We start from the raw sequence: 13,518 nt of genomic DNA on the forward strand, positions 1-13,518 counted from the left end.
AAAGGGAACTGCTGTGAGGATTTGTTTGTGTGTTTGTTTGTTTGTTATAGTACCTCAGGGTAGCAGATTCATGTGTGCTCTCACCTGGGGGAAACAGCAGTTTTTTTGTTTCCTTCAAAACCACCAGAGGAAATTGCCACTGCTGACATTTGCATAAGCCAGGGAAACAAAAGAGGTGGCCATGTATTTTCTTTTAATAGTCAATGAGCAAGAAATGGCGCTATAGTGGCATTCTAAATTTACCACTCCTATTAATTTTGTGAACACTTTTAATCCTCACTCTTTATTGGAGGAGGTAACAATACTGAAATGAAGTTAAGAAAAAGCAATGGAAATGGGTTTAAATTATGCAGATCTTCCTCTCCTGCAGAGGAGTCACAGGAAATGGGCTTGCATCTCTTGACACAGGTTGAGTCACTGGTTGGACAGATGTGGTGGCGGAGCAAGGGCATTGAAGAGAGAAGTATTGCTTTGGATATTCACCATAAAGGGCAAAAGGCTGCATGAAAGCCACCATGTAAGGCTGCGCAAGTTGCACCCTATGCAAGACGACTAAGCCAGGGAGGCAGGTGACAAGTGGAATCCTAGTCAGCCTGCATTCACTCTCTAGGCTGCTCTTCATTCATCACACCAGAGAAAGAGCTTCTTTCTTGGTGTAAAGGACTCTGGTGGCTGCTGCTGCACTGACGATGAGCCCCTGCAAACATCCTCACCACTCTTTACCTGCTCACTTTGATTGGTGACAGTCTGGCGTTTGGAACCACTGAAGGATCCTAGAGGCTGGCTATCAAATGAGCTACTTCTCTTTGATCTCAGGCACCACCTGATGAGGGATGTGGACTAAGGTTAAAATGACATTCCTTGCTTCCTTCCAGTATCATGGGTAAGGACTGAACAAGTGTTGAGCATTTGTGGGAAGGCAGGGATGAAGAATACAAACCAGCATTTGGTGATCACTTCAGAAACTGGCTACAGGTCTCCAGTTATGGACTGTGACTATGCAATGCTGCCTGTCACAATGTCATAGGAGTGATAGGCTGTTTCTTTTGCTTTTAGAAAACATATATATATATATATATATATATATATATATATATATATATATATATAATATTCTTCAATATTTCACTGTACTGACAGACAAATTGACTTTGGGGCCTTAGAAAGTGGAAAAGATAATGTGTGAATATTTGTTGCATCTTAACAGTGAGGGTTTCTCTACCGTTCTATGAATGACTTTGTTTGCCATGTGCTTACTGTGAATATACATTTTTTATTTTGGTTGTAAGAATCCAGGAAACTTCACCTTGCTTTTTTTCATAAAAATATAAAACTTTGACTTATCTTCATGTGTGCTGCTTTATATGACAACGTGAACTCTGTGTATGTGCCTGAACTGCCTAAATATCTAGCATATCTAATATGCTTCTTATGGTCAGATCTACAAAGAACTTTTGATCAAAGCTTCCCATAACAAAGTTACTTAATTTTACTAACCCATTGGTTTCTTATGCATATAGTATATGAGTATACTTCCATGTGGATTCTATAGAAAATAAGTGCTCTATTGCATGCAAAATGCCTAGCATGCTATCTGATGCAAAGACATTCTTTACAGTTGGTATATGATCAGTTATGAACACAGCTCACAATTTAGAGGAATAAGACATTAACTCTGTGCAGTGATCTCAAAGTATGTTCAAGAGTCAGAGGTGATGATGTTCTCTTTGTTTCCAGCCACAGGACCAAGTCTTCGGGCTGGCCGCCTCCCTCAGGAACCTGGGCCTTGAACCAGGTACCACCCTATGGATGGGAGATGATGACAAACCGAGATGGCCGTGACTACTTCATCAAGTAGGTTAAAAAGACACCAAAGAATTTGGCCAATGCTCTTCTAGTTTTGTTTTGTTAGCAAGGGTTTTATTTATTCTTTGATTATCACATATGTGTATAGAATGTTTTTTGATCATATTGTCCCTCTATTTCCCTCTTGTATGCCCTTTCCCTCTGGAAACTTCTTCTCAACATGTCCCCTTCTTACTTTTGTATCTTTTTCTTTTTCTAGTAACTCACTGAGTTTAATTAGGGTGGCTTACATGTGCATGTATGTGGGACTATTGACTGGATAACTGGATCACTGGTAATTACCTCCATAGTATGGCAATTCTTGCTCACAGCAGAAGTGTGCACTATTAAACATTAGGTCAGTTGCATCCATTGTCTGAAACTGAAGAATGATGTGGAATCTGGTTATTTCAAACATTTTCAAGGAAGGGTCAAGAATGTTACTGAGTCATCTACTAAAAGGATTATGTGTTTTTTTAACCTCTTGCTATAAATTTTTGTTCATATATTGGTTTAGATTTCAGATTTTTATGATAGTCTTATTTTGGTTGTGTTAAGTGAATATACATCACAGAATTTCCTACTTAAGCCATTTTGGATGTATTATTTAGTAGCATCCATGGTGTTATGCACTTACCACTGTCCATTTGAATGACTTTTGTATCACCCTTATCTTCAGTTGTTTCCTGTTGCTGCACTAAACTAAACCGCTCTGAAGGTTTGCAACTTGGAAGAGGAAAGAGTTTATTTAGCTTACACTTCTGGGTCACAGTATATCACTGAGGGAAGTCAGGGCAAGAACTCAAGCAGGGACCTGGAAACAGGGACTGAAGCTGACACCATAGAGGACAGCTGCTTGCTGGAGTGTTCTCCATGGTTGGCTTAGCATATTCTCTTACACAACCCAGGACCACCTTCCAGGCATGGCACTACCCATAGTAATCTGGGTACTCCCACATTAACCATCAGTCAAGAAAATGCTGCTGTAGACTTTCCTACGGGTCTATCTGTGGACAGTGTCTTCTCAATTGACATTCTATTCCTTCAAATGACTCCAATTTGTGCCAAGTTGACAAAAGCAAACAACACAACCCTTCAAAGAAATCTCCTAAGCAGGGCATTGCTGCTCTAAGATGGTGTCTGCCTAAGAACAATGTAAGCCAATGTCACAAGATATAGAAAGTACAGGAGGGGATTGAACTGCTTGAGTAATGGTTTCCAAGTACCTTTGAGTTCCCACTTTAATTGTATTCATTCTCCTAAGCAAATCAAAGCTAGAAGTTGGATGTGGCCACTGGTAAGTTGCGTATGTCCAGTAATAAGTATTTATTTCTCCTGCTTTTATCTCCCAGTAGCACCCAGTCTCTTTTCTATCTCTATAAATTTACTTATTCTAGGAACCTCATCTAAGTGGAATCATACAATATTTGTTCTCTTCTATCTGGCTGGTTTAATTTTACATAAAGTTTTCAAGAACCTATCCATATTATGTGTTAGAATTCATTCTTTTTTAATGCTGGATAATAGTCCACTGAATGTATATACCACACTTATTAATTCATCTGTCACAGGATACTTACATTGCTTTTACCTCTCGACTACTAAACAGAGCTGCTATGAACATGGTTGAATAGATTCACTGATGTGGGTATAGTTTGAGGATAGTGTTTGTTCTGCACGTACAAGTCCCTAGGTTGAACACACACACACACACACACACACACACACACACACACACACACACACACACACACACACACACATTTTCTTCCTGTTTTCACTTGTTTGGAGTCTACACCAGAGTTGGAATGGCAGAGCCATATGCAATTGATGGATCAAAGTTCGATTCTATGCTTCACTCTTTAAGACACTACCAAGAGTGGTTTCCAGAGCAGCTGTCATCATCTAGATTTTAACAGTTTTGCAGTTTGGTGAGAAGGGCATTTACAGTGTGTGTGTGTGTGTGTGTGTGTGTGTGTGTGTGTGTGTGTGTGTGTGTGTGTGTGTTTTAAACAGAGAGCCTTTGTTCTCCAACACTACTGAAATATTCTTAATTACAAGAAATTAGTGAAATAGATTTGGAATCAGGAAGCACAGTTGGCAAGAGTCCAGTTATAATTGAGTAGAGATTTGAGAGGAAGGGAAAAATTATTTTTCCTACCACAGGCTGTTTTCTTTGTTTCAGCCAAGCTGCCTATGCATTTATTAGCAAGTATAAGATGATATGGGAATGGGGGTCATTTTTATAAAGGTGTTTTCTAGATTTTTGGGGTCTTCTCTATTCCTTACTCAAGCCCACACCAAGTGAGGATTGCTGGCAAGCCAGCAGGGTAAAAACTCACAGGATTGATTGTTGTGGCTGCTTTTCTAGTCTTTATAACCCAAATCCCTCCTCTTCTCCTTAATTGCTACAGAGGGAAGAAGACCTCCTCTCTTGGGTCCACAGCTAACCCAGGAACTGCCTCTTGAGGGCACCTTAGGAAGACCTGCGTTTCCCTTAAACATTACCCATGCCAGGGAACATAGAAGTGCCTTATGCCTTTTGGAGGCTGTGCTCACAGAGAAAGAAGCATGAGTATGGTCTTTGGAACCTAGTCTTAGAACACTCAAAAGACAAGGAAAAAAGACCAGTAGTTTGTCTCACACCCTGGATTCTAACTGTTAGTTTTGCATAGTTTGTCCAAGTCCTTTCTTCTGTTAAGACAATGTATGATATTATAATATGCCATCTGTTTTCCAACATGGCTACAGATGCACTCAGTTGGTTCAGATAAAGTAATCCAGATATTTGCATTCAGAACTGGAAAAAAATGAGGCAATGAAATGTATTTTTTAAAGGCATGAATTGGGACTTTATAAAGGTATATTTCAGACTTTTATGATTAATGTCTAGTTTTCTTTTCTCCTATTTGGCTTTTAGGGGGGGTTACATACATTCCAGATACTCTCTCAAAAGGTAGTAACCCAAACTGTGGCTTGCTAGTGAGGGCTTCTGGGAATAATGGCTAGCTAGCTCTACCTTAAGAATTGTCATTAGCTCCATTTAACATTTATATGGGATGATCATGTGTCAATTTAAGCTTTCTACTGCTCTAGGTCAGCTGTCAAACTATAAGAGACAAGTGGTTACTCAAAGAACTTGCTCTGACTGCTGTTGCTGGATTTGAAAACCAAAACCATCAGCATCATTTTCCCAAAGTAGTGTTATTTTTTTTCTTAAAAAGTAAGCTTCTATAGTCCTTTCAGGGAATTCATAAGATGTCTAGCATAATACTCCTCTGGAAAGTGCTTGTTCTTTCCCTATCACTAATGAGTCTGATAAATAATGAGAATTCCTCTACCTACTGAGTTATGGCCATTACAGGGAGAAGCTGTAATTATCAGTTTCTGGAGAGCCCAGGTTTACAATACAGAGTATTTCTGTATTCATTAGCATTCTTAGTTAAAAGGACAACTGGGAAACTGATGTATGGTTAGTAATTAGCCCCTTTGCATTTATTTTTTTCACTTGTTTACATATCTTTTGAAGGAGATTGGGTTTTTTTTAATCTTTTCTTAGGATGCATATAATATCTGCATCAGACAGTTGCTTTCACTGAGTGATGGACCAAATGGTAGGAGGAATCAGGCTTTGTGTATTCAAAGTTGCAGTCTGATAGCTAAATAATGAGAGAATTCTTTCATTATGAGTCTTGCAGTACATGGCCTAAGATACTACAAATTTTAAGTTGCATCTACATGTGTAATTTCCCATTATTTAGAACAGAGATGACAGACTAGTTTCTATAAGGACTTATTGATCCATGGGTTTAAAAAATGAAGAAGGGGCTAAAGAGATGGCTCAGTAGTTGAAAACACCTGCTATTCTTCTAGAGAACATGGATTTTATTCTTAGCACCCAATTGGTGGCCCACAATCTTCTGTAACTCCATTTGCAGAGGATCCAGTGCTCCCTTCTGGCCTCTGTGGGCACAAGGCATGTACATGGTACACAGACGCACATGCAAGCACACACCAGTACACACAAGGTAAAACGAACAAAATGAAGGGTACTGATTCACATAGACACTTGTGTGGCACCTCATACTTTGGAAACTAGTAATTTTTAACCTTTCCTACATATTAGAATAGCTTAAGAAGCAATAAGATCCTGATGCCTGAGCCTGGGGTAAAGTCTGGAAACAGAATGCACCCAGATAATTCCACAGAATAGCTATGGCAGCTACACTGAAGCAGTTTTCTGCACCTGATTCTTTTATTTGGCCTCAGCACTGGTGATAAAACATAGACTAATCATGTGGCATTTCCAAAAGCACATACATTTGCTGAATTAGAATTCATTGTGTTTAGAAAGGACCACTTTCATTGCTACATTCGTAGAGACATTTGAATTACAGATTTTTTTTAGTGGTACCAATGATGGAATCTATGCTTTCATACATGTGAACATGTTACCACAGAGCTGCACCACCAACCTGAAGTGCAGTGTTTGGGGAACAGAGAGCATTTTTAAAGAAATATGACAAGCTGGGCTCTGTGGCAAGTGCCTGTAATTTCAACACTTGGGAGGTGATGGCAAAAGGAATAGAGTGGAAGGCCTGCATTGTCCCCAAAAACCACAAACTTGAAGGAAACTTGACACAATACAAAACAAAAGTTTTTCCATACTTATTATTACGAATTAGGAGAGAGAGCAGGCCTGAGGATGGGATAGAAGCATAAAAGAATTTAGAAACTACATGGAAAGGAAAGAAGCTTAGGACAATATATCATGGTGAGAACTGGCTAAGAGAGGGAAAGGTGAATAGAATAAGAAACACACAGGAACAAAGCAAGATAGCTGAAATTATTATCATTATAACAGCATCAATGATCCATAAGTCTAGGTGTCTGTAGAGATGGGTACTGATACATATATAGTTGTGAATATAGATATGGACACAGAAATCAATGCAGACGGATACAATATAGATATATATTGTGTATATATATTGGTTTATGTATAAAATATAGATATAGATGTTTTATAGTCAGTGAACATAAACCACCAGCCATGTTGTGAGGTTGCATGCTTTGATGCAAAGAAAGCAAGAGGCTCATGGAAGGCTGGGAGATGGACAAGATTGTGAAGAGCCTTGGGCAGATAAAATACATTTTATTCCCTCCAGGCAAATCACTAGGCAGGCAGGTACAGGTGGGCACAGGCACACATGAAGGCCGTCATATAAGCTGAGTGGAGGTAGACACACAAGCCTACAGACAGACAGATACAAGCAAGCTGTCCAAGGCAAAGGCAAAGACAGTCTAATAGAAATGAGTATATAACATATTATATGACTGTTTACTTTTTCGGTTCCTTGGACATCCACTGTCCGCCATTTTGTGCTGACTCATTCCTCATTTATGGTATTTTTTAAAAATAATTACTTACTTGTAGCCCCTCTTTTTACTCTCAGAGTATTCTGGTTGGAATAAAACAAGATAATTTATTCTAAATAACACACTACTAACATTAAGAATATTCTTCTATGGTATAAGATTTCATGTAATTGACAACCAGTCCTCTGAGGAAGTCAATGCCAACAGAGACTCTTTTTCTCACTTGCAAAAAAAGTTAAGGGTCTCAGGAACTGGAATGTCATATCTTATTGCTATTCAAATTCATGCTTGCACCCATACCATTAGAGTCTAAGGATTCAGTTCTTTGAGTCCCTGTATCCTATGACTTTGACTCCCTCTCTGGTGGTTAACTAAGTGTGATAATTTGCTCTCAGCTGATTTTACCTCCATCTGTATAAAACATACCCCTCCCCATTCAGCAGCCTGGACCCATAAACTTAAATGTCTGGTTACATGCCTCCTTCTAAAGATTTCCTTGGCTATACTCAGTATTTATTAAGCACCAATAACTGCTAAAGTTGCCTAGACATGTAAGACAAATTGTCGTTCCAGAGAACCTCAGAGTTTAGTGGAAATACAAAGGATAATAACAGATCTGGCTTTTTAGAAGCAATGGAGGCCCCCAAGGAGGGATGAATGTAGGATTTTTTGATGGAGATGACAGAAATGAAAGTTATTGACAAGGCCTTCACTCTCCTGAGAGTCTGACCATTTCTCAATGGAACCGTGAATACTTTAGTTTCTGTACAGATACTTAAGTTTCATGGCAAATGGGGAGGGAGTACTTTATATTATTTTCCCTTTAGTTTTTAATGGAGTAAGAACAAGCTTGTGTGACTACTGTAAAGTTGGAAAGCTTAATGCATGAGTGATTCATAAAGTTAGTACTTTAGTTTGGATATCTAGGAGAAAATATTAAAGCATAAACAAAATAAATACGAGTCAGCTGGCAAGATAAAGGACCATGAGTGAAGTTGAAGCGGTCAGTTGAGATAGGAGGTTGGAGAAGAGACTAAAGAATCATTTCCAAGCTATATGATATATGGGCTGGTTTTATAAGTTCAAATTCAGGAGACTTTTTCCCATGGACCTTGGCTTTCTAGTCACCTTCACCCTGTATGTGCAAAAAAAAAAATAGTGTCTCTCTGTGTATGTATTGGATAAGACACACCATTCTATTATTCTACCAACAATTCCCATGGTGGGCAATTAAACAGAACTACTGTCTCCTTAATGCAATAGAATTCAATTCTGAATCCTGAATAGTGGAGTTAGTAATGAGCTGAGGAAACTTCCACTTTGTTCTCCAGTTTGGGCTTGGCCCAACTTGGAAATTGTTGAGCCATCCCTATCTGGCAATCTTTTATCTTTCCACTGGTCAACGGAAATGTATTTTCAGTTCATCTGTCTCCAGGAGAACATTATATGAATAAATGCAAGTAGCTTGTATTTCCTCCCTTCTTTCTTATCGATTCCAGCAGAACATGGCCAACTCAAGAAAATAGGATTCGGCCATCACAGAAATCAGAAACAGAGACCTCACCTCATGCATCTATGAAAGCCCCCAGCCTTCCCTCTAGAATTTACCTGTTCTAATTCAAATATTCCAAGGAGAGAAGAAGTAATTGATTGTCTTCAAACACTATTTGGTAGCTGCAGGGCTATTCTTGCAATATTTTTCTTCCAAGGTTTTATAAGATTCTGACTTTTTTTGTGGTTGAGCTCTTTCCCTGTTACTCTGTGATAAATGCCCTTAAACTTTTCTCTGTATAAAAGTTACGGTCAAATGTTCAGAGTTAAGTCATACAGTTGTTGCCATTCTCCGTACTGTAATATATTTCAATGTAATGCAGATATTCATTTCTTATTATATTAAGCCTACATGTTTAACACCCAACAAAGGCCAAATATATCTGATTAGATTACACATGTTGTTACGCTCAGTTTCTGGCAACATAGTTCTGGAGGTCTCAGCAGAAATTAAAAGTCGTACCCTTGGAGGGAATTAAGAAAGTTGTGGGGCTGAGGAGATAGCTCAGTCAATAGGCTAAGTGCTTGCCTTGCAAGCATGGTGACCCAAATTTGATCCCCAGAATCCATGTAAAAACTAAGCAGAGTGTAGGTGTGTTGGTATACACTTGTAATCCTATTGCTGGGGAGACAGAGACAAGCACTCCAGGCAAACTGTGAGCTCATGTTCAGTGAGAGTGCCTGTTTCAAAATCAAGATGGCAAGTGACTGAGAAAGAGATCAGTCGCTAAGCTCTGGCCTACACAGGCACACACACACACACACACACACACACACACACACACACACACACACAGAAAGAGAGAGAGAGAGAGAGAGAGAGAGAGAGAGAGAGAGAGAGAGAGAGAGAGAGAGAGAGAATTGTTTATGGTATCTGAGTGTTATTGTATAAAGTTTTAAAATACCAAAATAAAAAGAAGAACTAACAATATGTTGTTGGTGAGGCACTACACTTCTATATTTCATTTGTTGATTTGTTGGCTTTCTTTCTTTTTCTCTTCCTTTCTTTCTTCCTTCTTTCCTTACTTTGTTTCTTTCCTTCCTTTCCTTGTTTCCTTCCCTCCTTCATTTCCTTCCTTCCTTCCTTCCCTCCTTCATTTCCTTCCTTCCTTCCTTCCTTCCTTCCTTTCTTTCTTTCTTTCTTTCCTTCCTTTTTCCTTTCTCTCTTTCTTGATGAGGAATTATGGAATAGAATACAAAGCATACACAGTGAGTTCTGCCGAGAAAGTCAATAATTGCCTCATGGCAAGTACAAATGGCATTCTGTTCAACAAATTCCTTAGGATTTCAAGCATCTAGTCACGGGGAGGGAGGCATACTGTAATTTGGGAACGGTAGGAACAAAGTCAACGTGATGGTGTCATTACATGAAATGAAAGGTGATTATGTTCCCTCAATGCACATGCTTCCGGGGCTGCGATTAAGGCTGCTGATTCCCTTCCTAGGAGCAGATTTGTTTTCTTCTGAATCTGACAAAGCACCTATCTGCTGAGTTAATAATTGGTGCTCCCAGCTGGAAGGGAGGTTTTCTGAGCCAATGGAAGGGCTTTAACAGGAAGGCTCAGAATTGACACTATCATTCCAGATCTAACTTGGCATAGAGGCCAGGAGCTCTGCCTAAGTAGACTTTTCCTGTACCCAGCTTGTTTCATTTTTGTCTTGAAACTTTGCTAGTGCACTTGATGTGGCCTTCACTGAGGACAAATGCCTGAAACCCTTGGCTTTTTTATCTAGCAGATCAAAGGATCACATGGTATTTTAATTACTCAAAGTTCCTGGGGCCACCTGACCACAGCAGAGTTGGGGCCCACATGTGTGGGTCAAGCTGTGAGAAACAGGTTAGTTCCAAGCCCGGGGTCACCTCTTTCTTCTCCTATGCTGACTGTAGCCCTAGGGGTCTACATAAGGAGGCTCACCAAGTCCATTTGGCTGGCTGACCTGTGAAAAGAAGAAGCACCTGGGCAAGCAGGTTTCTATCACAGCCTGTAATTGAAATCCTAGCTTGGGGCTGCCTGGCACCCTTGATTCCTTGACTCACCTTTGAACCTTTTGCCTGGATTGAGCCAGCCCTTGCAGAGAGAAATTTTCATGTCACTGCCTATGTCTGGCTCACATGCAGAAATGCTGGCCTGTGCCAAATTCCAAGTGGGTGTTGCTGGCAAAATGGACTAGCTGAACTTGAGAATCACCTTTGTGGCAGGTGGCTTTCCATTGTTGTTTGCCCTCTTTCATTAAAGGAGATGGAGAGCAAGTGACAGAGGAGGGTCCTGACAGAGTACCTCACTGTTTCCCCCAAAATGATGGGAGGCTCTAGTCCCTGCCAAGCCTTTATTCTATAACTTCTCTCAAAGCCTGAATAAAGCCCTGTTTTCAATGGTCAATTCCCAGCAAAGAGCCTCTTCAAGTAGAAGGGTGAAAGACACTGGTGTGTTTTGTGCCATTGGACACTCTTACCAATCTAAGTAAAGAGTTCCATGCCCTCCAATCTCATGGAGCAGGCCATTCACTCTGTGTTCCCAGAGCACAGTCTTGGCAAAGAAAGCTCACACTGAAAAGGCTGGGAGGACTCCCTAGCATGAGGGCAGTTCAGTATTAAAGGATGACACTGAACATAAGGCAGAGGCTGCATAATTTGGGAGACCCATTACAAAGCAGAAAAATCAGGATACAGGTGCTAGCTAGTAAAGGGAACTCGATGTCAAGCTGTTCCTTTTGAGCCTGTAATGTTTGTTTTGTAGATTTTAATTTGCTGGTTAGCATCATTCTGAGTAAAAGAATGAGCATTTTGATTTTTTAGCATGAATTTCCCTTGGCATCCTTATGTTATACAGTACAAGTTACATAGGTACATGTGTGAGAACAGTTACCTACCTCATTTGTGAGTCAGTGGAATTATGTGCTCATTTCACAGCACTCACATGTGGATGCCTTTCATTGTAACCAGAATGCTGGAGATGGTGCAAAGCGGGCTGTTTTTGACTGTCCTTGCTTTGTTTCTCATTTGTTTTAGCCTTGTGTGTGTGCGTGTGTATGTGTGTGTGTGTATGAGAGTGCACATGCGTGTGTGTATATTTTGTGTAGAACAGAGGATAACCTTGGGTATTATGCCTTAGGAACAATACCCACTGTGTTTTTTGAGACGGCATGTCTCACTGGCCTAGAACTTGCCCATGCTAGGGTAGGCTGAATTCCAAGCACCTGGGAGTCAGGGGTAGTCAGTGTGCATCACTGCACCTAGCTTTTTTCATGGATTCTGAGGGTTGAACTCTGGTCCTCATACTTGGAAGTCAAATACTTACTTTACTGACTGAGCCATCTTCCCATGTCTGTTTCTGTTTTAGTTGTGGTTTCAAGACAGGCTTTCACTACATAGCCGAGACTGGCCTTAATCATGTGACTTTCGTGCCCTGAGTTTTCTGTTTGCTGAGATTGGATGCATTCAATGCCATACTCAACTTTGTTTTGAGTTCTTGAAATGAGCACATGCTCCCCCCATTGACTTTGCTAGTTAGTGAGGAAGATCTAGAAGAAAAAAAAAAACTCTGAGTTGCTCTTTCATTTTTTTCATTTTCCTTCTCTGCTATCATGTTCAGTGTAGTAGTTGGTGAACACAAGGACATGTATGACTAAGAAAGAGTCTGACAAGATTCCTCGCTTGTCTATGTTTCTTAGAAGGCCACATATATTAAAAGTTAAATGGCCTTCAGTCCCTCTCCTGCAACCTCAATTCATAATTTTTACAAAATTCATATTTCATATGGCTGTCTCAATAAAGGCATGGCAAAGAAAAACATCGCTTTGGTTGTTAACTCAGTCTTCATGCCCTGTCAATAATATATTGTCTCACCAAAAGATTCACACTTTTCTCCCTCTGCCCCACCCTGAATTCTCTAGTCCAAGTCCATGAACTACTTCTATCAACAGCTGTATAGTAGGTATTTTAGGATTTGGAAGTCATCTGTTGTGGCACATCTTAGTGTACTTCTGCTGCTATAGTGTTAAAAGTAGACCCAAGAAATATGTAAACAAGCAGATGTGGGTGTGTACTAATAAAACTTTATTGATGGAAACAGACTGGAGTCCATATTTGACCCATGAACTGTAGTAGTTTGCTGACTTTTGCTATAGAATATGCTGCACTTGAGTTCATTCTCAGAGTTTTAATTCACCAACTGATAAATCTTCAAAAATCTCATCTGAAGTGAGGGGGGTACTGCGACATGCTTTGTATGTGAAAGGGACTAGATCAGTGGTAAGGAAAGTTATTTTTTCTGCATATTCAGAAAGCAAAAAATGAACCATTTGTCTTCCGTCAGTTCTTGCATGGGGCATCTCTGACCTATCTCCAAAGAGTATTCTAGGAATATTATCACAGTTCACCAGAGAACTGAAATGTTTAATTTGCAACTGCTTTATTTCTCCCCTCTTGCTTTTGGTGGGTGCTCAGATGGAGGAGAACTGTTGATCACAGGGTTCACAGCTGCTCCATACATCCAAGCAGCACCTTCATAGGAGGGTGCTGGAGGGACAGGAAATGATAGCAGTAGGGCAGCCCAGTCACAATGGCATACTAAAGTCAAGTGCAAATAATTATTAGGGAGATGAAAATTACATAGCAACTTCTTCTTTCTAATGGTCTACAGAGAAACAGCCCCATTGTACTTTCTAAAAGTTAATTGTCCATGGTGTTTGGAAGAAATTCTGCTTATTACCCTCCTGGAAGTCTGTAAAGCTGTAGCACAA

General features: G+C 40.0%; 1 protein-coding gene across 9 annotated transcripts in view; it reads left to right on the forward strand.

Moving 5' to 3' along the window:
- Positions 1–13,518, forward strand: part of Frmpd4 (FERM and PDZ domain containing 4) — a 931,047-nt gene that overhangs the window by 692,807 nt on the left and 224,722 nt on the right. For all 9 annotated transcript variants that reach the window (XM_052714395.1, XM_052714566.1, XM_052714230.1 and 6 more), the window contains one exon: positions 1,738–1,854. In XM_052714395.1, the coding sequence (XP_052570355.1) occupies positions 1,738–1,854 (117 nt within the window). The remainder of the gene's footprint in view (positions 1–1,737; positions 1,855–13,518) is intronic.

This window comes from Peromyscus californicus, unplaced genomic scaffold (genome assembly GCF_007827085.1).
Source record: "Peromyscus californicus insignis strain IS unplaced genomic scaffold, ASM782708v3 Scaffold_10__1_contigs__length_136768540, whole genome shotgun sequence".
NCBI classification, from domain to species: domain Eukaryota; kingdom Metazoa; phylum Chordata; class Mammalia; order Rodentia; family Cricetidae; genus Peromyscus; species Peromyscus californicus.